The sequence below is a fragment of the Marmota flaviventris genome, chromosome 2 (assembly GCF_047511675.1).
Source record: "Marmota flaviventris isolate mMarFla1 chromosome 2, mMarFla1.hap1, whole genome shotgun sequence".
Taxonomy (NCBI): Eukaryota; Metazoa; Chordata; class Mammalia; order Rodentia; family Sciuridae; genus Marmota; species Marmota flaviventris.
The window spans coordinates 182,905,461-182,930,359 of NC_092499.1; the positions used below are offsets into that span (position 1 = coordinate 182,905,461).

Below are 24,899 nucleotides of genomic sequence, written 5' to 3' on the forward strand. Positions count from 1 at the left end.
AGACACAAGATCATCCAGTTCCCACTGGGCCTTGCATAGCTGAGTAGAAACTCAGACCTTGGACAAGTCATTTTCTAAGCAAGCACGGTTCAGTGAAGTTATCATGGGGACCACAAATGACATCCACATGTCCAAGCACATTCCAAAGGTAAAAGGAAAAACAGTAAAGAGAACAGGTGAAATTGATTTTATAATATATTTTATTTGATTCAATATATCCAATGTATTATTTTAACATGTAATCAGTATAAGCTTTAGACATCCAGAGTATATTTTATTTACATTTGTTGCACATCTCAGTTCGGGTGCCGTACGGTTCTGAGTCTCAGTTTCCTTATTTGTGAAACGAAGATAAAGTTGTCCAGGTCCCTGGAATGGTTTTAAGAGCGCACGGGAACCGGCACTCCACCCTGCACAGAGGGGCGCGCAATAAGTCTGCTATCCTTTCAGTCCTTTCTCCCGCTCCGTCTCGCCCCTCCTAGTCTCCGCCCACTTTTAAAGGCTCTAGGCGGAAGAAGTACTGTTACAAATGCAGCGCGCTTTACGGTAGCACTGTCTTTTACCGCAGTGTGGCCGACTCGACGGTCTCGAGCGCTTTTACCCCATTGGCTCTGAGGCACCTCTCTTGCTACTTCACGGCTGTGTGGCTGGAGCAGCTGCTGAGCGGCCCGCGGTTTGGTTGTGAGTGGAGGGAACTCTTGTAACCGGCGTTGACTGGGCCAGGAGCCATGGACGTGGGCGAACTTCTGAGCTACCAGGTAGGAGGGGCAGGGAGTGCCGGGGGGTTACCCTCACCCGGGCAGGGGTCCCTGGGCCAGAGTCCCTTCAGTTCACCTCCTTTCATTCCTGGGCCCCTCACTTGCATGCCACCTGGGGTTCCAGCCTCTCATTTCTCTTCACTGGAAGATCTCCTGGGCCTTTTGGGTTCTTTTTTTCTCTGGGCCTGAGCCCCTTCTCCTTTTCTCACCCCACTCTCGGGCCTGCTTCCCTCAGCTCCTCGGAAGCCCCAGACTTTACTAGGTTCACAGTCATCTGCTCCCCCCCTGGACTCCGCATTGAGCTTGAGGGGAGTAGTGGTGGGAGAGCCCTGATTTTGCTTGGACTTCCCTGCCTGGGTGACTTTTGGACAAGTGATTGCCCCCTCTCTGAGCCTCAGTTTTTGCATCTATAAAGTGGAGGCAGTAGGGTTGAGGACCAAACGAAGTGAGGGATGCGAAAGGTGATTTTAAAGCATGTGCCCTTGTTAGCTGCGTTTGTTGGGAGATGTTTGGAATTCTGGCGTGGGAAGGGTCCCTGGGAATCTTCCTGCCCCACCTAGCTCAAGGTACTTGTGGGGAAAAGGTGGTCCAGAGGGTAAAAAGACTTGGTTAAAGCCACTCAGTTCTGTAAGAGCTAGGATGGAGCTCAGCTGTCCTGGCTGTCAGCCCCACTGTTTCCCCCTTCTTTTGAGTTTATCTAAAGAGGCTGATTGTAAGAGGCAGTAGGGCTGGGCTGTCTAGTCTGGTGGTCAGTAGTTAAACATGGCACTGCAACGTGTGAACTGTGACTGTCTGACTTGAGAAATACTGTAATTGTAAAAGCACACTGGATTTTGAAGACTTACTGTGAAAAAAATCTTTTTATATTGATTATGTGATCATGATCACATCAGCTGCATTGATCATTTGACTCAATGATCATTTTAGTTAATGGGTGAAATGAAATACATTTGATGCCAATCTTAGTTGTTTCTGTTGACTTTTAAAAAAATGTATCTACTAGAAAATTACAAATTTTAGTGTGTACATTTCATGGATAGTTGGCCTCATGTTTTTTACTGGATAGCTCTGAAGTCAAAAGTAGATGGTTAAGGACCCTGAGTCTGGAGTCCCAGGTTGCTTGCCATCTCTGTTTTGCTACAAACTTGCTGCTGTAACCTTGAACTAAAGTCTGTGCCTTGTTTTCCTCATTGTAGATGGGGCAGTGATGGTACCTACCTCAAAGAGCTGTTGAGAAGCCATTGAGAAATGTAAAGTGGTTAAACCGATGCTCATGAAGGAGTAAACATTCAATAAACATTAGCAATGATTTTTGTGCCACTCCCTCATGAATTATATATATATAAAAATAACCCTGGAGACTACAGACATCCAGGGGAAAAAAACCTATAAGCAGTATGGAGGTAAAAGGCCAAGATCTTTTTCTTTTTACGAGTGTAACAAGAAAGGAATAAGTGATTGTGTGCTTGTTTGGGAATTGTGGAAAGGCTAGTCTATGGATTCATTCATAGAATGTTATTATTAGAAGAGGTTCATTTGTTTGTGCACAAATATTCTAGAACACATACTGTGTGCAAAGTGCTGGGTTCACTAAGTATACAACTTTGTTATGGTTTAGCTGTGGTGTCCCCCAGAACTCATGTGAGACAATGCAAGAAGGTTCAGAGGAGACCTGATTGGATTGTCAAAGTCTTAACCCAATCAGTGATTTAATCTCCTGATAGGGATTAACTGTCAACTGAAGTGGTGGGGTGTGGCTGGAGGAGGTGGGAATTAAGGCGTGGCTTTGGGTATATATTTGTATCTGCCGAGTGGAGTCTCTCTCTGCTTCTTTTTTTTTTTTTTAAAGAGAGAGTGAGAGAGAAAGAGAGAATTTTTTTTAATATTTATTTTTTAGTTTTTCGGCGGGTACAGCATCTTTGTTTGTATGTGGTGCTGAGGATCAAACCCGGGCCGCACGCATGCCAGGCGAGTGCGCTACCGCTTGAGCCACATCCCCAGCCCTCTCTCTGCTTCTTGATGACCATGATGTGAGAGTTGTTTCCCCCTGCCACACTCTCTTGCCATGATGTTCAGCCTTCTATGGACTAAGACCTCTGAAACTGTGAACCCTCAAATAAACTCTTCCTCCTCTGTATTTGTGCTGATCAGGTCCTTTTAGTCACAGCAGCAAAAAAAACTGACTAAAACAAACATTAAATGAAACAGATAAGGCTCTTGCTTTTATTTGAAAGAAAAGTCTGATGGGGAAGTCACAGATAATAAATAAGCAAACATGAAATGTGCTATGAAGGAAACATCCAAGAGTCTGCCAGAAAACTGTGATTTGGTGGCTGCTAGGCACATATGACTATTGAACACCTGAAGTGTGGCTAGTCTGAATCGAACTCCGGTATATGCATAAAGTACACACGGATTTCACATATTTAGTATGAAAATAAAATCTTACTTTTTATATTGGTTACATGGTGAAATGATAATACTTAAGATATATTGAGTTAAAGAAATTAAAGTTAATGTTACCTTTTTAAAAACTTTTTCAATGCAACTACTGGAAAATTTAAAGTAAATTCAGTTGGTGGCTTTTGTTATATTTCTTTTGGACAGCACTGTTGTAGAAGGCAATCCCTGAGAGAGGGGGACAGGACCTATTTAGATAACGTGGTCAGGAAAGGAGCCTGAGGAATGGATATCGACAGACTAAAGGTTGAGAAGGAGCCAGTCATGTGAAAGAGGCAGAGGGAGCACGAGAACAGGCACTGGCTCTAGGTAGAAGCTGGTGCAGCTGTTAGAGGAGCCCTGTGGCTGGAGCCTGGTGATTCTGCAGGGAGGGGAGGTGACGAAGTTGGAGATGTAGGCAGATGGCAGCCCATGGTTGGGCTTCTGTGTGGCTCATGATAAATTTGAAGTTTATCTGAGAAGTGATACAGATTTCTTCATCAAGTCACTTGTTTACAGATAAAAAGTGAATCCCACTATGATAAGGGACTTGGTTATAGGCCAGGATTGTGGCTGATTTGAAACCTGGACCCTTGGTCTTCTTTCCAGCCTGCTTCATTGCCTACATGCGCTATTCATGCAGTTTCCCCTCTAGTATGGTCTGTGTTCACTTCTGTTTGTAAAGGATGGTGCAGTCTGGAATCTAGTCCACACCAGCCAGATGGACTCATGCCCTTGTGGAAAGTCATAGAGACCAGATGAATTTATGGATGTGAACTTTTTGGAAACAACACTTTCTATAGACAAGAAAGACAGATGGCTTACCTGCATCATCTCTAAATTCTCATAGCAAACCTATGCGGAAGGAACTGCTTTTAATCTCTGTTGTTCAAAGGAAGTGCCACCTGAAGGTAGCTAGCCAGATAGTGCTAGGCCAGGGTACTCAGTCTTATTCTGTAGCTGGAGCTCCTGACCGTTGTACTATACTGCCTGTCTCCTATGTGCCAGCTGCTGAGCACTGGTGCTTTCAGATAAGTGGTCACCTTTGATTCTCAACATGCCCTGTGAAGCAGGGGGCATGCCTGCTTTGTAGATAAGGAAGGTTAAGCTTGGGAGGGCAGCCAGGAAGGAGCAGAGTCAGAACTGAAGCCCCCTGACCACCCAAGCGAGTTTTCCCTTTTGTTTTCAGATTTAACAAACTTTTAAATTTGATGTATATAGTACACATATAGAAGAATGCGTGGATCTTTTGTTTTTGGTGATGCTGGGGATTGAACCCAGGGACTCATGCATGCTAGGCAAGTACCCTATCATAGAGCCACATCCCTAGCCCTAAGAATGTGTAGATCTTCAGTGCTGTTGATTGTAGTTATCATTTACAAGTAAACTCAGATGGCTATTGAAGTTTACTTCTTGCAACATAAGGGACTGAAGCTGTCTGCTTTGAACATGCCAACCCCCAGAATTTGACTTAGTAAGTCCCCTGTGGGAACCTAGATTTTGCATTTCTAACTAGATCCCATCTGATGTTAAAGCTGCTGGTCCAAGGCCTATACTTTGAGATCCCCTGGTGTAGAATAAAATACATTCCTTTTAAGTTTTTCTCCAGCCAAGACATCCTTTTCTTCTCCTGGGCATTGGTTTGCAGATTTTTCAGCTTAAATTATGCCTTTCCCCTGCCATTCAAGATATCGTGAGCAAATCTCTTAATCTTTCTGGGCCTCAATTTCCTCATATGCCTAATGAGGGGATTAAGTAAGATGCTCTCTAGGCTCCTTCTAGCTTTAAAGTTCTGTGGTACTAATTATTTTGACTAAGGGCTCCAGAGATTTCAAGGGATAAAAAAACTTGATGAAGTAGAAGAAATTGGGGCTGAAAATCTGGGAGATTTGGGTTTTAATCCTGCCTTTATCATTACTTATCTGGTTGACTCAGGACAAGTCACTTCCCTTCTCTGTACATCATTTTTCTTATCACTTGCAAAATGAGGAGTTTGGGCCGTAAGATATCCGGGTCTTTCCCTTCCTAAAATTCGGGGACTAAGGTGAGAAGAAAAAAAAATATATATATATATACACACACACTCACACACACATGTATACACACACATATGACATATATCATTAAATGTCAAGAAAAATGTTTATTAAAGCTATTTAACTTTTTGTGTGTGTGCTTACTAAATTTCATTTTTGGGGCAACTTGGTGGGAAGATTCCAATTTTCTGCTGAGATTGGTTCTTCTAGTAATAGAGTTAGACACGAGGTGTGCCTTATATCCTTGACATATGTTAACTATTCATTTGAGAAGACAGGAGAATTACAATGTGGACAGGAGGTGCTGGAAAAAGTCTTAAAGAGGAAACCGTTATGTTCCCAATATGGAAATGTACTTTTTTGATGCCTTCGGGCGCAGACATCTCATCAAGAAGTGTGCCCAGCAGTTGCTTGGCGGAGAAGTTTCTGCTGCATAGGCGCAGCTCTGAACTCCAGGGCACTCTCATTAATACTAATTCCACAGATGTCTGGAAAAAGTTCTTACCTCCGAAGTTTTGCAATAAAGAATTCACATTTAGTGTAGCTTGGCTCAGTGGGAATGACTTGCTTTGTGTCATGAGAGGTTTTCTCTTTGAGGCAGATTGGGGTCAGGGACCCCAGTTTTGGCAATATTGCAGACACCCACTCCTCTTGCCCCCTGTCAGTAATAGCATAGCATCTCCTTGGACTGAATGGGCTTATAGGAATTTCTAATCTTGTTCCTCTCCCACTCTTATTTCTTTCTTTTGAAATAAAAAAATTTAATGATAATAAACTGACAGGAACAGTATTAAAATATTTGAGAAGAGGAAAACGGCCACCCTAATCCAGTCAACATTGTGATATTTCTACAGCCTTTAAATATTTTGCATGACTGTAACCATTGCATGCAGACTGTTTGTGTTCTGTTTTTAACTTAACGTTGCCAGAAATATCTTCTGTGTTTCCACATAGCCTTCACGTTATTTTTAACATTTGCATACTTATTGTTTGAGTGATAGACCATTTTTACCTAAATTATTTCTCTATAATTGGATATTTAGGTGGTTTCCACGTTTTTGTTCTTGGAGATAATATTGTGGTGAACTTCTTTGTTCATGTGGCATTCCCCTGCCCATCTGTTAGTGGGAAGTATTGCATGTATCAAAATTATTAACACATGATCCTGGGCCTTAAAGAACTCATAATTTGAGGAGTGAGAAAGCCATTTAAGCAGCTCGGTGTATGAATGGCAGCACTGTGGGAACGCGGTGGGAGGAAGGAGGGCTTGTTCTTGGGGAGGGATTGTGTCTCTGAGCATGGATTTGGTTGTTCATTGAAGGAAAGGGAGATGATGGCATTGGAATCCCAGCCTTGATGAGGGACTAGGCATCCTGGGGCTGACAGAGGAGGCTAGGGAGAGTCGTTGACTCTGGGGTAAGAGCAAAAGCCTGGTGGTGGCGGGGCATTGTGGGGCGGGGGCCAGAGATGAAGGGGTCTCCTCAGCTGCTGGTGTTAAGCAATACCTGGTACTCATACGGAATCACTCCTTCATCAGTTTGCAGTGTTACCAGCAGTGTGTGTTTCAATTTTACTGCAATCTTGATAGTACTAGTTGTCATAATTTATTTTTTCCCCATTAATCTAGCAGGTATATAAAGTGTTAGTTCAAGGTCACTTTAACATGTATTTTTTTTTCTTGTGTGCGTTTATCATTTGTATTTCTTGTTATCTGCCTCTTTCTTTTAAGGCAGTGGCTGTAGTTTGTGAGTTTTGCTGTTGGGTTTTGTGGTGTGGTGTTAGGCACACTATTGTAAGCCTGAGTGCCTGTGCTCCGATATAGCTGTCATTCCCTGGTGGTCTCATCTTACCTTATAACCCTAAGAATATTACTTTAATCCTGATGTCATTTTATAGCATCATGAGCTAGGCTCCTTTTTGTATGACAATTTAGTGCTTTTTGAAGTTCTTTTGTTAGTAGTGTGGCTATAAATAACAGATAAAGAGCTGTTCTCACTGATAACTCCCATTTCCGGGTGTTTTCGATTTTGTCTCAAGTGATTTCTTTTCTCTTAATTTCATGTCTTCCCTCTACCAACCTTCTCAAGCTCTGTCTTTCCTCTGGCACATTTTTTTTTGACACAAAACACATGCCTATGTGCCTCCCTAACCTTCGAGGTGGGGACAGCCCCTTGCAGCAGCTTCCTCTGTAGCTGATGTCCAATAAATGGCTGCCCAAGGATGGAGCCAGCGCGTGCCCTCAGGTGTGCCCTCAGGTGTGCCCCCAGGTGTGCCCCCAGTTGTGCCTTCAGGTGTGCCCCCAGGTGTGCCTTCAGGTGTGCCCTCAGGTGTGCCGGCTGCCTCCCCTCTCCCGAGGCGTTTCTCGGTGCCCAGTTTGCTTGCTGCCACAGATGCCCTGGTTTTCCTGCAGTCTTCAGGAAAGTTTGATCCAACCCAGTTCTGAGTTGCTTTCCTCTTGTTTCTCATCTGGTCTTTCTACTCATGCCACAAATAGATTGTGTTTTAAAGCTTTTTGTTTTGAATTAATTTTAAACTTAGAGTAAGTTTATAAACATGGTAGAGTTTCCGTGTTCACCTCCTCCAGCTTCCCCTAAACCTAATATTTTATATAGTATAATGATCAAAAAGGAAGCATTCACATAACACCAGAGACTAAACTGCAGGCTTAATTCAGATGTCGCCTGCTTTTCCACTAAGGCTTCATCTTGTATTTGAGGATCCTCCCAAGGAGCCTGCCTCACAGTTAATTGTCATTGTTCCTTCTCAGTCTTCTCTTTGTCTTTCATTTTTGAAGTATACTTGGCAGTTATTTTATAGAATGCCCTCTTTTGCTAAAGATTTTTGTGGATTTTGCTATTCTTGACTCTACTAGATTTTGACTGTGTAGCCCTGTTCTCCATCTTGGAAGACCTCAACTTTTCCTTTTGGCCCCTTTATGTAGACAACTCCCTGCCCCTTGACCCTGACTTATGTCTCATGCATCTCCTGAACATTCTGGCCAGATGTTCTGGTATCACTTACTCTGCTTCCTCCCACCCCCATGGCCAGCTTTGCAGTTAGTCAGGGTGTTGCTGCTCAGCAGACTTGGGAGAAGGCTTAGAGACCAAAGGGCTTAAAGATGAAAGGCAAGCGTCTGTTTCTTATGAATTGTCCAAGCTCACACTCAGAAGGCCAGCTTTCGACTCAGGACCCAAGGTGTTAGGATACAAAAGTGTCCAACTCTCATTCTGGATACGTAAAGAAGTATGTCACTGTTCTTGTCATCTAACGGGTGGTCCCAAGATTTGCAATCCATGTACGGAGCATCAGGGCTGGTATGCAGGCGATATGAGGGCTGAGCAGCTCCCCTGGGGAGCAGGCAGTTGGAAGAAACTTCATAGGGAAGAAATCTGTCCCTCCTGTTCTATTCTGGCCCCCACAGATATAGTTGACACTCTCAAGGCTTGTCAAATAGATAGCCTCTGGGAGGTCTTGCTTTTTATCATGTGTCCCTCTACGGGCTTGAGGGTGTGGGTCTGCTTCCTCTACAGGTTAACAGAGAACAAATAGCTTCTCTGGTCAGACTTCAGGCCCACCTACTTCCACCTCCTTGAAGACAGGTTTTATTGAGCAGCCTCCCTAATTTTGGAGGAAGACAGCATACTGGGATTTCTGGGATCTCTCATTAGGTGTCATTGTTTAAATGGAAGATTTAATTTATAAGTTTTAATCCAATAGGGAAGTTTTCCTAGATAAAAATGACTACATTAGAGAATGTGGGTAGTTCAAAATAGCTGTCAGCACTGTCGGAGAAAAGAATTCAAAGCATGTGCCATTCTGCCTGCCTGTTAGGGGTCTTTTAATGTCTAATAGATGAATACAAATTCTGGGTCAGACAGCCTGTGTTAGAATCCCAGCCCTGCTGCCTTCTAGCTGTGTGACCTTGGGTCAGTTAATTAACCTTTTAAGGCCTGGTTTTCATCTTTGAAATGGAGAATGTATAAAAGTGTCTATCTCTAGTCCACTGTCTTTTTAAAAAAGTCTCCACTTTATCATTTTTTTTTAAAAAGAGGATTAAATGAGACAGTATGGGTAGTATAGTGCCTGACACATAGTAAGTGCCTTGTGAATGTTAGTTATTTTTATCATTGAAATCATTCTAAACAAACATACTACAGAGTGTGGGGGGTGGGGAGGTTTGTCTTGAATTCCACAAAGCTGCCTCAGTATTCTCAAGGTCTTTGGTCCCTTGGAGATTAAGGTTTAGAATGCAATAAAATGAAATGAGAACAGTTTGTCACCCACACATGCCACAGTGTAGAATGTTCTCAATAGGTTAAAGCACAGTCCCATTCTGCCACAGTTAGCAGTCATTGATATCAAGAATTATGTCATCAACAAAGTCATTCTTTTCCCCAGGTCTCTTTCACATTACTAAGAAATCTCAGTTTTCCTCTCATCTATGCCAGGAATCTCATTTACAAATTACTCCTTTCTTCATCTCTCTCTCTCTCTCTCTTTTGTTCCCTCCTAATCATCCTGAGGGAAGTAGTTGGTTTTGATCTGAATCTTGTCTGTGGTAGAGAGATTGGAATCAGGAGAAGGTGTAGCGGGAATTCTGATACTTCTCTTACCTCCTCCAAGGTCAGCCATTTGGTTCTTCAGTATTTCTGCTGAATTGTTCAAAGCCATTTCCTTTTCCATAGTTTCAGAAGTGTCTGATCTCAAAGCGTGCTCCTTTGTGGGTTGGTAAATAGAAACTGGGTTATCTTCATGCTGGAGTTCAAAGTAAGATCTAGAGAAACTCCCGCAGTGCATTTCCATCTCTTACTTCCTGTGGGATTATCAGTTGCTGTGAACACATTACCTTTCCCTTGGCTCTTTGGGCTTCTCTTCACCCAACTACTCAGCAACGTCCAGAGTCACTGACTGAACTGAGAAGGATTTAAAACCAAGCAGAGTGTCTTGATGCTTCTGTCTGGATATATTTGACTTTATTCCAAAAGCGGGTATGATTGATTATTGAACAGTTTGTTTGGCATTATTCATGTGCTCATGCTGTTAATGCATAAAATTGAAGGTTGATTACATTACATTACTTGAGCTCCTTCTCAGTCAAGAGCATCTGAGTTTAAAATTTCTTTTTGGACTTTGGATGGATTCTAATATTAGCATACATCAGTTCTGCTGGTGTATACTGTTGGAACGCTATTTTCTGTGCCGCTTTTGGTTTTGTCACCTTATCTTCTACTGCTAGCCTCTCTGAACACTAACGCTTCCCTTCTAACAGCTATTAGCTTCTCAAATTAATGGAGGGGGAAACTTTTTGAGCATTTCAAGGTTACATAATTACAGAGTGAGCTGAAACCTGGTGTGGGGGCTCTGGCAGGGATGACTTGGTTGGGCTGGGAAGGTGGCAGTGTCTCAGAATCAACAGAGTGCTGAAGCTCAGCAATAAAGGACCAGAGAAAGATATTACCATCGATTAGTTGGGGGTTGTCATGGGAAGGAACCCATAATCAGGTTTCTTTTTAAAGGTGTTGTAAGTTGTATTGAATTGTGCTAACTTCTCTTTTATTTGGAGTCTTTGGAAAATGTAGTGGTCTTCATAAACCGATTTTTTAGATTGCTGAGGTCAGTAAGTGAGGGGAAAGTGTGGAACAAGGAGGAACCCAAGATGGTCTAGCCTCTTCTTACAGAGGGGAAGCCAGAAGCCAGAGGGGGAAAGTCACTTGCCTCAGGACCCCAGGTGCCTGGTACAGTGGGATTCAGAGCAGTGCTTGTCCATGGTCATGCCTCCTGTGTTTTCCAGCATTTTTTAATGCCAGTCCTTCTAAAACACAGGCGTTCTGGCCTTTTCTGTAGGTCTCACTGTGTCTCAGAATCATCATCATGGTGCACGTGGTGTCCAGATTCTCTGCTGACCTTTTTGAAGTGTGGAAAGCTCTTACCCCTGCGTGGTAGAATGTTAGGGATTTTGAGTTCTTGTACCTACTTTAGCACTTTTTTATTCTTCTCCTTGGTGTCAGCTGACCCTCCTTGTGCTGTTTCTTTGATGGAATTCTCTCGAACCCTCAGGCCTTCTTCGGCTTTGCTCTAATGGTGTCATGAAAGTTGAGGTTGTTGGGTGAATGAGGCATGCATATTCTTGGAGCTCTTCTCCTACACCCAGAAGTCTGTCAGATACTAGAAATCCCAGCACGGTTTGTTTTTATTTTCTGTAGAGCTTTTTCTCTAGCATCTCATTGCCCATACAGCCATCTTGGGGACCGGAGAACATCTTAGCAATTACTGTTGGCCACTGGTCAAGAGAATCAGCATCCCAAATAGGGCTGACCCCGTCCTTCTGTGGAATGCCCCTTTCTTTCATGGCTGCTTATCTTCTTGGAGGGTGTGTTTGCCTGTCCGATGTCTTGGTTTTGTCTTTTAACCATCCTTTTAACCAAATTCACACACCTACTGGCCCTTGAAGTCTAGCTTATAGCAGCCATCTGAGACCCTGTGTCCTTGTTCTTGACCTCATTTTGCTTTTCCCCAGTACCTTTTTGGCACTCTCCCTCTCATACCCAACCTTTCCTTTTCCCCTGCCCTCCCAACACACACACACACACACACACACGCACACACGCACCAGTGACTTTTAGACTTGGTATGTACATGTGCTCACTGGCTCCCAACTTCTGACTTGCCATGACTGGGGACTCTGGGTGGCAGGACCTGGAACTGTCTCCTGTGGTGTATCCTGTCCTTGCTGGACCTTCCAATGACCCAAGTTTTGGGCCCAGCCCGTGTGACTCTTTGTGAAAGGGCAAAACCCTACCCCAGAGGCCAGCAGATTTTTCAGTTCTGCAGCAAGGATAGTCCGCCGTTCTCCACTTTGGTTTTGTCTCTTTGCCATCGGGTTTTGCCCAGTCATTTACCAGAGGTTGGCAAAGAAAGAGCATGTTGTTTACCGTTGTTGGTAGGCCCTGTGGCATATGCTTGCAGTCAGGCTGTGAGCCAATCCAGACTTGGGGGGTGGTTAGTAAATTCCATTTGGATTAGTGATCCATGTTGAACCTTTCATTCTTTAATCAATCCACACGTATTTATTAAACGCCTACTAAATGTAAGGTATTATCCTAGACACTGGGACTAGAGTCATGTGCAAGACAGCTGTAGGAGTCCCTATCTTGATGGAACTTATATCCAAAATAGACAATAAATGAGAAACACAAATGCAAATAAGAGCTCCTAAACAAGCCAACACATACCAGATAAAAAGATAATTTCAAATGCAATATGAAGGAAAAACAGGAGGACCGTAACTGTGATGGGGAGCTTTTACTGTTATTTACTTCAGACAGTTCCAGAAGGCCTCTCTGAGGAGGAGGCCTGTGAGCTGAGGACTCAGACCCTGTGAAGGGCTGTGGGAATAGCAGTGCAGGCTGAGGGGAGAGCCACAGAGGCCCTCAGGTGGGAACAGGCTTGTCACATGTGGGTTAGATGGTCAGAGCTTGTCAGTGAAGACGGGACCATTGAGATGAGGACGGAGAGGTGAGCTGAGGGAGGAGGGAGACCTCTTAGCAGTATTGGGGGAAGCTCTTAGGGAGTTTAAGCTGTGGAGTGACACCACTTGGTTTATGTTTCAAGAGATCACCGTGTCTCTGACATGGAGGCTGGACGGCAGGGGGGCAGCCTGGCCAGCTTTACTGTAAAGGGGTGTGGCGCTCCCCCGGGAAGCTGTGCTCGCCCTGGGATAATTGCTTTCCCACCTGGGTTGTTTTCAGAATCTCCCAGTTCTAAACACTTAATCTGTTCTGGCTTAATCAAGAAGCAGCTCTCTCCTAATGCCAGGCTTGGCGCAGGAAATATGGGCATGGTGCCCTGTGTTGAGTACCCTGGCCTGGAGAGAGTGAAGGCAGAGCCCCTGGTGGACCCCAGGACAATGCAGCTGACCCTCGGCACCTGGTGACTCATCAGAAGCTTTGGAATCCTGTAAACTTTATGTGCTTCTGCAAAACAGTTGCAGATGGCCTGGACTGATGATTAAATATCGTGTTTTGCCCAGATCTGCTGCGACTCTCCTCTCTGTGTCTGGTTTTACTTTACAGTGGGTAATTAAGGGGGCACAGCCAGTTCTGGTTACTTCCAGCACATCTTTCTCATTTGGCTTGGGGGCACATTTCCATTTCTGCCAGTTGTGTAAGTGACTGCAGTGAGTGGTGTCCAGGAATGGCTACTTTTTGTTTTCAAAATTTTAAAAAGCGAACTTAAAAAGAACAGTCCCTAATGAAAGGACATAATTGCCTGCCTTTGCTGTTCCACTGGTTTTCCAGTGGGAGTTCTGCCGTCAGAGTTGGTTGGCAGGGACTTTTCCTCCTGAGTTAGCACGGAGAGATCTGAAAGGGCGGCGATAACACAAATTAGCAAGGATACAAGCGTATCTGCACAGGAACAGATTTCCTTCTGACCAGAGGTGCCATTGGTGGGCACCACCCTAATTCTCCACGCATCTCCTAGCGCCGATGACAGAACTGTTCAGTAAATGAAAAGAATCGCCTAAGCACCACCTGAGCTGGGCGTTTTTTATAAGACTTCAGAGTTTCAAAGGGCCTCAGGCTGCTTAGCCTGCCAGTGTGAAGTTCCTGAATATTATCTCCCTGGCTTCTCTGGGGAGCCTCACTCCTCCCTCAGCATAATGAACTAGGGGAGACAGAGATCCTGATTCTCCTACTTATTTTTGCCAGACTTCTTCACTCTCACAGACCTTGCAAGGACACAGAAGGCTCGGTGGGGGAAGAGAGATGACATCTGCCTCTGGCTGACACGACTTGTGCCAGTGGTCGCGTGGGGATTCCATAATGAAGATTGCAAATCGCTTTCCGTCCTCTTGGAGCCTGTCCCATAATTAGAAGATTAAACATTTTGTTTAAATTAGTAAGTTTCCCCCTCCCTCCTCAGAGTGCTTAAAGGCACCCTCAGAGCAGGATGGAGACTGGCTAGTTGTCTGATGTTGGACTCCACGTGTTAGTTGTGATTGTCAGCTGGAGGCTGAGGAAGTCTGATTTTAATTAAAAAAGCAATTTTTATTCCTGCTTCACCTTGTGCGAGGCAGAGGCACCTCAGACCACGTGAACTTTGTGATGGCCCAGAGCAGCTAGTGCAGATTTTCTCGGAGCACAACTCCGAGTCTAACAGGATCATGTCGTGGGGTAGGTGTGCCAGGCCTGCCCTCCAGTGGGTAGACTATCTTTGTGTTTAGGGGAGAAGGGGTCACTATAGGGATGGTGTATTCCTGATCTGAAGCGGATAATGAGCAGCTCAGAGGAGCGCAGAAGCCCCCCAGCCAAGAGAACAAAACAAAGACCTGGACTTCTAGGTATTGAAGCCCACTCAGAGCTGTGCTCTGTGCTGTTTGATATACATATTTTATCCTATCTCATCTTTAAAAACTTGCCTGGGTTGGGTGAAACTTACCTTAAAAACATTGGATGAGCAAAGGCATTCAGTCTGAGCCCCCTGGGCTCAAAATGCTCAGTCAGCATTTCTGTTCTTATTTTGCAGGCGAGCAAAGGAAGCTCACAGAGGTTTAATACTCTGTCCAAAGGCACCCAGGAAGTAGATGGTGGAATCTGCTTCCTAGATGAGGGCTCTGATAGATAAAGGCAGTTTAAAAAGAAGAAGAGGGAAGCCAGGTTCAGTGGCACACACCTGTAATCCCAGTGGCTCCGGAGGCTGAGGCAAGAGGATACAGAGCTCAAAGCCAGCCTCAGCAAAAGGCACTAAGCAACTCAGTGAGACCCTGTCTCTAAATAAAATGCAAAATAGGGCTGGGGATGTGGCTCAGTGGTCAAGTGCCCCTGAGTTCAAGCCCTGTACACCCCCCCCCCAAAAAAAAAAAAAAAAAAAGGGAGCTTGGAGTAGAATGTGGCAGAATGGTCCCATCATTTGGCCTTGCTTGAACGTGCTTCCCTATACCATGAATACCGTTCTTTACTGGACTTGATTGGTTGTGTGCCTTCTCATAGGAGTGTGAGTTCCTCAAGGGCAGTGACCAGATCTCTGCCTGCCAGAGAGTGAATGCTCAATAAATGTCTCTTTGATTACAGAAAGGTCGCAGTGGTGAGTGAGTGAAACAGCATATTGATTTGGTGACTGAATTTGGTCCCTTCTACCTATCTTTCTTTGTTGCAGTTTAGCATCTCCCCAGTTGCCCTCTTTTCTTTGCCTTTTTTTCTGGATGGAGAGTAGATTAAGTTGTATTTGTGAAGGATCATGGCCCTCCTCCTAGGAAACTCGCTTGGGTTGGGTGAAAGTTACCTTGAAAACATTGGATGATCTTCATAAAAGCCCAGTTCTGTTCCTGTAGTAACCCAAGAGTTGATTGGCATTTCTTTTAAAGACTGGATTTCTCTCTGACCCTAAAGCAAAAGATCGATTGCTTCATTTATTTGCCAGAGATTTACTGTAAGTCTACTGTGGGCTGTAATTGCTGTTTTCTCTTCGCCCAGCCATGCAGGCAAAAAATAAGAGATCATACAGAACAAGATTAGTTTTTATTTTGTGTTGGTTGGGTCTGGCATATCCATTTCCATTTTGATATATATATTTTTCTTTTCTTTTTTTTTAAAAACTCTTATGGAGTACTTTTTTCAGGTTAGGCACTTCCACATATTATCCCTCAACGTTGAGAAAGATTTTTTCCAAGGATGAAACTAAGGTTGAAACTGGTCATTTGTTCAAGGTCAGCACTACTAACAACCCAGGTGGCTTGGTAGGTGACTTGGTCACCAGAGTCCCTTCTCTTCTCACTGCATGTTTCCCTTTTAATGGGACTAATTTTAGCATCAATTTCTTACATGTTTTGTGTTTTGTATAGGCTGAAGACACATGTGGGCTTCTAAAACATACTGGAGCCTCTAACAGTTTACTCAGGTGTTAAGAGTCAGACAACAGATCTGTAGTAAGCACAGAAACCAGACGGACAGGCTGATTTCCCAGCCACGTGTTGGTAACATGATGTTGTCAACTTAGGCTGCCTGTCCCTGGTTGAATCCGTCTACCATGTCCCAGCTCTCTGACCTTTGGTGATTTGCTAACGAGTCTCTTGCACCTTGGCTTCCTTGCTTTAGAAATGGGGAATGGTATTGCCTACCTAGAAGGGTTGTGAAAGGATTAAAAAGAAAATGAAATGTTAACTTTCTGGGGCAGAGCAGGCACAGTTGCAGTAACCGTGTGTGGTTTGGGTAGTCACTTGGCGAGGAAGCTTCAGGAGGAATTCTTTATGTGCTCTTTAAATCCCACAATTCTGTGACATTAATGCCTCCTGTTGTTGAAATTTGTGTCTGACTTTGCCTTTAAGGTCCAGCCTGGTTTACAGGTGCATCTTGTTTGGAAGAGGTGGCCTGATTCCCTTGTGTACAGGTGTTTCGGGCAGTTGTGTCTCTGTGCTTTTTGGTATGTTTACTGGAATTCTCAAGTTTCTAAGTAATTTCAGTCTGAGACAAGTGAGTAGAATTGATGTCAGGCTGCCTTAACACAGGTGTTATAAACAAGATTAAGAGGTTGTTGAAAAGATATCAGGGGAGCTCTGGGGCTGGCTTTCTGAAGTCATTCTAAATTGACAGCTAATGGGTAGCTTGCCTTGATGGCTCGCTCTGAGTTGGCTGTAACTGACTGGAGATTCACCCACAGAGGAAACTTGCTTATGAAGATTCACGTTCCTTTTTCATGAAGTGAAGCTATAGTAAGTAGCATGTAAAACTTTCTGCATCATGCCCCACATATTTGCTTTGCACTATTTAGTTACTTTTTTCTAAAGGCTACCAGTTTCAAATTTGGTACTCTAAGCCTGCTAAGCTGCAAAGAAAACTTGGTGGGGGGTGGTGGTGGTTCAAAACAATTCTTTTATTCCATTATATATGTTTTTTTGTGTGTGTGCATAAGACATTTCTTTACCTATTTATCTTACCCTTGGTAGAGTTCTTCTTGCCCATTTTGCCTATTTGATTCACTGGATGCTTCTGCCAGGAAATTGAATAATTTAAAATGTTCTCAAAGTGAGCAAGTTATTAGTTTAAAATCACTTTGAAATTGATTTTATATAGCCTCCCTGAGAGAGAGATGTGGAGGGGTGGGGATAGGGCTTGTATGGGGAATTTGTAGGTGCTTAGGGCTACCAGAGAATTTCTTTGGATCATCTTCCACATGGTCGGCAGACAGGGTTCTCTACTGTTTTCTAGTGGAAGAAGCATTTCTGACACTGAATTGTCTTATGTAAGAATAATTCATTCACCATCGTTGTCTTTATTGGGAATGGAGGTATTTTGCTAACTCTGTAGTTTATATAGCTTCTAGAAATGGTAAAACCTTTGAGTTGAAGAAAATAAAGTACATCTGAGACAAAAGCAGGCACGAAACCATCTCTTTTCATTGTCTGTGATGGACTCATCAGCAGGCATGTATTGAGGCCATAACACCAGGTACTTCATTCGGGCTGAGAGAGGTAGGTAAATCAGCACTCAGGTACTGGAGAGTCTATTATATAGTCGTGTTATGTTTTCAGACTCCACAGTATCACCCATAACGTTGAAAAATATTCTTTCTTAACAAGATACTCAGGATAAAGTTCCATCTGAGTTCTATCTTCCTTGAAATAAATGTGGCAGCTATTGTGTTAACAGCGTTATGTGGGTAAATTCTAAGGTTTAAAAGAAGTTAACAGTAATAGCTAAGATCCTAGATTCTCAAGACCAAAACTGGGTCAAAACCCTTAAACGATGAATGAGACTTATTTATAAATGAAAAAAGTGGTTGGTTTCTCACTCATGACCTGGTTTGTACTCACCCAGGCCTGGATCATTCATTCTACCTGCTCTTTTTCTCAAACATCTTTACTTTTCTCTCTTGTTGTTCTGTCTTTCTGGTAGTATATACCCTTCCTCCCAATAACTCCTGCTTGAAAGAAAAGTGCAATTTTGAGTCTTGGCATTGAACTCAGAGGCACCTTATAGATAAAGTAATTAAAGGTCTCCTTGCCCCACTTTAGTCTTAATGAAATCATCCATTGCTAGAGGCAATATCCCACTGGCTGGAGGCTTCTCTGGCATGATTGTATGTAACAGGTGTGTTGTGTAACTGGTAGAACCACTTTGTGCTAAATGTGTATCACACTCAGATTCTTATACAGTATCGGGTCTGTGTTATCCTTAAAAGTAAGGTGAATTTGTTGTATCTTAGCCTTGGTTTAAAACTAATTTGAAGTAGCATTCCCATATTAATTTGTTTTTTTAATGTTTAAAAGTTCTGAATGGAGTGGTGTTAATAGTAGGTAACCTGGGGCTCCATGTGGGCTTCCACAAATGATCTGGAGGCAGGTTATGAAATGAAATCCCCCTGTGGATGAATGACACTAAGTTCTCCTGGGTATCAAAGTGCCAGCAAGCAAGGAGTAACTGCAGAAAGAGGTCACCTGTTTGGGCAGAAAAGCAGCAGAAGGATTTTAATGCTGGCTAAAAGATGATGGCAGCAGGCAGAGATGGTGAAGTATGCCTTTAAGAGCGTTTCTGAGGTGGTGACTAGGAACGGGGTCTGGATGGAGCCTGTGTGTGCTGAGAGGGGAGAGAGAGAGGTTTCAGGCCCATTTTGGCTTCAGGCTCGAGTCTGTTCACCGGTAAGTGGTGGGGTCAGGCTAACAGTGAATGTCTGAACCTGAGTATTACTGTGTTACCTTCCGATTATCAGTTGGTGCCACCATTAGAAATATAAGCTATAATGTAAAATATTGACTGGATGGTACAAAGTGATTAAATATGTAGGTGCAAAACAAGTAAGTTCTGTCTGGAGTCACTGTTAACTGCCGAAGAACTGTGAGCCTTGCTAATAATTATGATTCCTGGCTGGCCCGTCGACGGCTATCTTCTCCCATTGAATTAATTATACTGGTTCCAGTTGGGTGTAGATGTCCCTGTCATGGTCTCATTGTTTCTTGCACATACTTCAGCCACAGTACTAACCAAAAGGTTTGGTGTCCCTCCATTCACTTTTTTTTTTTTTTTTTAATATTTTATTTACATTTTAGTTCTCGGCGGACACAACATCTTTGTTTGTATGTGGTGCTGAGGATCGAACCCGGGCCGCACACATGCCAGGCGAGCGCGCTACCGCTTGAGCCACATCCCCAGCCCCACTCCATTCACTTTTCTATGTTGTTTCTCATCAGATGGAAAGGTCCTCGAGGACAGGAGGACTCTGTGTGTCTCTGCTGTTTTTAAAGCTTTGTTCTCCAGCCTGGAGCTTTGTAGGTGTGTAGTAAGTCTGCCCTGGGAGCTCCATATGGGTGGCTCCTTTCTCTGTCTCCCCATTGTGTTCTCCACAGGTTATTGATCAAGTGGGATTATCTTACTTTTTAAATTTTATAACCCTGGAAAATGTTAGCAAGTATTTTATTATATTTGACATAGAATATAATCTGTAGACAAATATTTTTTGATTCCTACATTTATTTGTTCATGGTTGGTATTTTTTTAACAACTTTGAAACCTTATCAATACAATGGATAAAAAAATTACTTTTTAAATTTAAAAAAGCAGTGGTTATTATCATTTTGAAAAAGTCAGAAAAGATTAATTTTTATTTAAGTTGGGTTAAGGCTCAGAAACAGAATGTCAGAATCTTAGAAGTCTAGAGAGTCCAGCTGGAGTGGCCCATGACACATAACTCAGGCTCTCTTGGGACACTTGCAGTGAAGGGGGAGCCTCCTGTGTTCTTGTTCACTCTAGTGGTGTGTATGTGCTAACAGTTAAGTGAGCACGGCGTAGTGAGATACTGTTTATCTGCAGCAAGAGTCAGATGCCAGAGTTCCTATCCTTGAGGATTTAGTTCCTGGTTTACTAGAGGAGGTGGACATTTATTAATGCACACGTTGTGTACTAATAAAGATCTAATTCACTGCCAAGAAAGCTCAGAAATCCTTCTGGAGTCCTTGGGAGAACTCTCCAAGGAGTTGATGTTCTAGTTGGGGTTCCAGGCTGGGTAGGGTTTCTCTAGCTGGGATGAGGGATTACAGGTGTGTGCCACCATGCCCAACATGTAATGCCTCTTTTAAGGTGCTGGAGCTAACTCAGTGTTGTGGGACTATGACTTTGGTGGATGTCTAAAAGTGCAACCTTAATAGTATTAGCTTTTTTTTTTTTTTTTTTTCTTTAAACAAAGCTGGTCATCCTGTTGTCTCATTGAATTTGACATTTATGAAAACTCTCAACTCTGAATGAACTGTTTTTGAGTCACATTCACCTGGAAGGTACTTTTATATGTCTACTATTTTGAATTTAAAGATAATTGCACGTTTGGTTCCACCAGTTATGGACCTGCCTGTCTGAGCTACTATGCAGCTACAGCTTTCCAACTGTTGACTTGAATAACTTTGTAAAAGATCTTATTGATTTTCAGGGACCCTATAGATATTATGGGCCCTTAACCTTATTCAGTAACACTATCAAAGGTCCTCAGGCTGTTGGGCATGACTCTTCTGTGGCATCCTCTGCTAGATTCTGGTGGTTCCCCTGTCTTTTCTCCTCAACTCTGTGTAAAACCATACATTTTGCCAAATTTATTTCAAATCTTTTTCTAATGAATAGAATATTAAAAGTCTCCTATGTTCTGTAATTCCACTTCATTGTAAACCCCTCCTGAACATATTTTCTCTCTGTATGCCCACCCCAGAAGCAGTTTTTATTCTGAATTTGGTCATTATTGTTCCCATGTAATTTTTTTTACTGTTACTATTTGTGAGGAGCCACAATGAATAACCACACCCTTCCAGTCCTGATGCCTCAGATTCTGACCAACCACTGCATTCCATGTGGCTTGGGCGGGGTCTAGCTCCGATAGCAAGGGGTCTTCTTTGTGGGATGTGCCCCTAGGGTTGAGTTACACTCACCTGTCCCTTAGTCCTGCCCCTTCTGCCCTTTTTTGGATAGAACTTTCTGCTTCTGCTGCTGCTGCTTCTTCTCCTTCTCCGTATATTTTTAGTTGTAGGTGGACACAATACCTTTATTTTATTTTCATGTGGTGCTAAGGATTGAACCCAATGTCCCACGCATGGAAGGTGAGCGCTTTATCCCTTGAGCCACAACCCCAGGCCCATTGGATAGCACTTTCTAAGAACAAGAGTCCCCCCAATAAAAGCTCACTTCCAAATACGCTCTCTGTCTCGCCAGCCTCTTACGACTTTCTCTTGCTCTCCCTTTTGGGGAGCCTGAGGTCGAGAGCAGGGAAGCCGTCCTGAAGCTTGTGTAAAGGTAAATTTTATCTGTGTTTTATTTGGTGTCCCTGCAGATTCACACAAGCAATCTTAAGTTCAGCTGTCCACGCTGGTTGGGGGCAGCAACTACTTAGGTGTGATCCATTGATGATGATTTCTCCCTTATTACAAATATACTCCAGTGAACATTTTTTAACTCTCGGTGCATGCGTGTGAGAATTTCTCTGATGAGTATATATACCTTGGAGTAGAACTGCTGGGATAGTCGTAGAATATATGCATTTTCAGTGTTATTAGGCATCATCGCGTATGTTTTCATTTTTGTCAATCCAATGACATGATTTCTAGTGAGGTTGGGCCACTTTTTTTGTGTGTTTATGGGCTACTCAATATTTTTCTTTTGTGATCATCTGCTTTGTTATCTTATTTAATCTTACTGTCTTATTAAAGGCAGTCCTCTGAGGTAGCAGCAAAAGCTGGCTATTTTTTAATAATGTAGCACTGATTATCTGAGTTGGTGTGACTCTTAAGTGATTCACTAGAACCCAGATTTTTCTAATTATTACTCTGCTACTTTTGAACCATGTTACATCTTTTAGATTAATACTATTCTGTTGTTATTGTTGTTGGATTGATGTCTAATATTCCTTCCAGCACCTAATAGAGTGATGTTGAGGCTCTATTAGCTCAGTAAATACTTCTGAATGAATGAATGAATGAATGAATGATGATGGTTCTGGTGTAGCTGACAAAACATATTTGTAATAATTCTGCTAAAATGGAGATGGTTTACCTTCCAATGGTTTTACAAGTATCTGCCTACGGTAGTTTTGATAAATAAAGAAACCAAATCAACATTCAGCTTTCTGAGGTAGCTGCAGAATTAATCAGAGAAGATGTCAAAGTAAATCATGGACATAAAAATATAGTTTGTACTTCTAAAAGAGAAATCTGTGCAGCTTTTGGAGGTGAGAGGAATGTATATTCAGGCTTTAACAAGGAGTAAGAGTTGGGGGGGATTGATGAAAGTTTTCATGACTAGTGATTTAAATCACAGAGGTCTTACCTGTCAGCCAATCAGATTACAGATTGCAAGTGAGATTGCAGTTTTGATTTCTGATATATTGATATTTCCCTTCATTGTGGACATTATTGAAAATCACATTTAAGCTGGGCGCAGTGGTGCACGCCTGTAATCCCAGTGGCTTGATACGCTGAGGCAGAAGGGTCACGAGTTCAAAGCTAGCCTCAGCAAAAGCAAGGCGCTAAGCAACTCAGTGAGACCCTGTCTCTAAATAAAACATTAAAAAGACATAAAAAAGGGGTGGGGGTGTGGCTCAGTGGTCGAGTGCCCCTGAGTTCAATCCCTAGTATCCCCAGCCCCCTGCCAAAATTACATTGGCCTGTAATTACTATGATCTCAATATTTATAATTAAAAAAAAATAAAATTGGGAATATGTTGAGATTCTGTTTTATATTTTGTTGTGACTTTATTTTGGGGTTTTAAGAAGTTCTTGGTACTTTTTTTTCCCTCCAGCAAAAAGGTAGTAGGTTGCCATGATTCATTGATTTTTGTTTGTTTATTTTTAAGGTTAAGCCTTATAAATTTGCAAAGGCATAATATATAATTATATATGAATGTCTGAAATGTTCACTCAGATGTTCCCTAAAATATGATTATGATAATTCCTTTCATTGGTGTAGCACTCTATGGTTTACACAGGACCCCTTTGTGAAGTGTTCTGTTTAGTCATCACAACAGCCCTTTGGTGGGTGGAATTTTCTGTCTCTGATTACTTTGATCTCTAATTACGAATTTTGGCTGATGGTAGTTGCAGCATTAGAGATCATGAGCTTTTTCAGTTGTGCCTTAAGCAAATTTGCAAGAGAGTCCTGATGTTAACTTTGGCAGGTTTCAAGCCTGCAAATATTGATTGAGCCAGAAGTCCTAGTTGTAAAATGTCACCAGTGAATGTGCAGCCAGTGAAGGCAAGGGAAAACTCATTACTGCAGCTCATCTGTAACTTCTGGGTCAGGCCACTCACTACCATCTGGCAAAAATGAGTGTTTGAAAACTCCCTTTTATTCCGACAAAAGGTAATCAGGAGAGGTTAACAACAGATGATTTCTGAGCATTTCACATTGGTTAGACCATTCTGTCCATAAGCTTGGGAGACATTCCATATGTCTGATTATCTCAAGAGGTATTAGAAAGTTTAAAAATGATGAAATCCCAATGTAAGGGTAGGAAGGAACTTAATTAAGTGTTTACTTCCCTTTCTTCCATGAATTGCATCCGCTTCCCATTGAAAGTGCATTCTGAAAAGAGTAGGCAATGGGAAAGGAAGAAGTAAATAGGATTGTGATCTTGAAGTAATACTTTATTTTTTTTTTCTTTTTAATGTGAGAGCAAGACTAGACCTGTTTTTTAAGGAGAGGAATTAGGGACCAGGGAAAGAAAGTCTAACTTGATGTGGCTCAAGCAGTAGTGCGCTCACCTGGCATGCGTGCAGCCCGGGTTCGATCCTCAGCACCACATACAAAGATGTTGTGTCCACCGAAAAATAAATATTAAAAAAAAAAAAAAAAGAAAGTCTAACTTGAAAGGTTTTCCTCCATGTAATGAACTCTCTGAAGGATCCAAAGGTGGAGGGCACAGATTAGGGAGGAGGGGAGCGTCTGGTCATCGCAGGTGTTGGAAGGTTCCTGTCTATGCCTGACCAGAGAAGCTTTAGAATGGATTCAGATTTCAGGTGGTTGATTGATTTAGATTGAGGCTGCCTCTAGTCTGGACTGATTCTAGTGTCTTAGAAGAATTATGGCAAGAGATTGTGAATCTACATGTACACAAGCGTTTTCTGTAGAATGAATACATAGCCTCTCGTCGATGTGGATGTTAGAACACAAATCAAATGAAAACACTGCCAAATAGATATTACCAAATAGAAGTTATTTGTTGTCATCTTGTCTGTCCTTGGTCATTGGCTACAAAAAATGCAACAGGGGCGGGGGCGGGCGGTGTGTGTGGGCGCAGTGTGGTGGTATCTGTCAACATTTTGACACTAAAAAGGATCCACAGTGTAAAACTAGCTTCTAATGGTCAAAGCCCTTTCTAGCCTCAAACCTCATTAATTTGGAATCAAGTGTGACAGAGAGAGAGGGAGAGAGAGAGGGAGCTACCCTCCATGTCCTGTCTGTTGTGGGCCGAACAGCCGTCTGTGTTTGGAAACGTTCTCTGCATGCACAGGTTGATGTATACGGAGGTGTCTGTGTGACTGAGAAAACTCAAACCTGGAGAGGGAAGGTTACCTTTCAGGGCTGTTAAGTAGAGGGGACAGGATTTAAATTTAGGAATATCAAACTCTTCATTCATGGACATTTTCCATTTCCTCAATAGAATTAGACATCTTTTTTTCTTCTGTTGTTGTGAAAACGTTTTT

General features: G+C 42.8%; 1 protein-coding gene across 1 annotated transcript in view; it reads left to right on the plus strand.

Moving 5' to 3' along the window:
* Positions 1-567: 567 nt before the first annotated feature.
* Ctnnbl1 (catenin beta like 1) overlaps positions 568-24,899 on the plus strand; it is a 156,494-nt gene continuing 132,162 nt past the window's right edge. Inside the window, exon 1 of the mRNA XM_027945163.2 lies at positions 568-758. Within this exon, the coding sequence (XP_027800964.1) occupies positions 729-758 (30 nt within the window). The 5' untranslated portion in view covers positions 568-728. The remainder of the gene's footprint in view (positions 759-24,899) is intronic.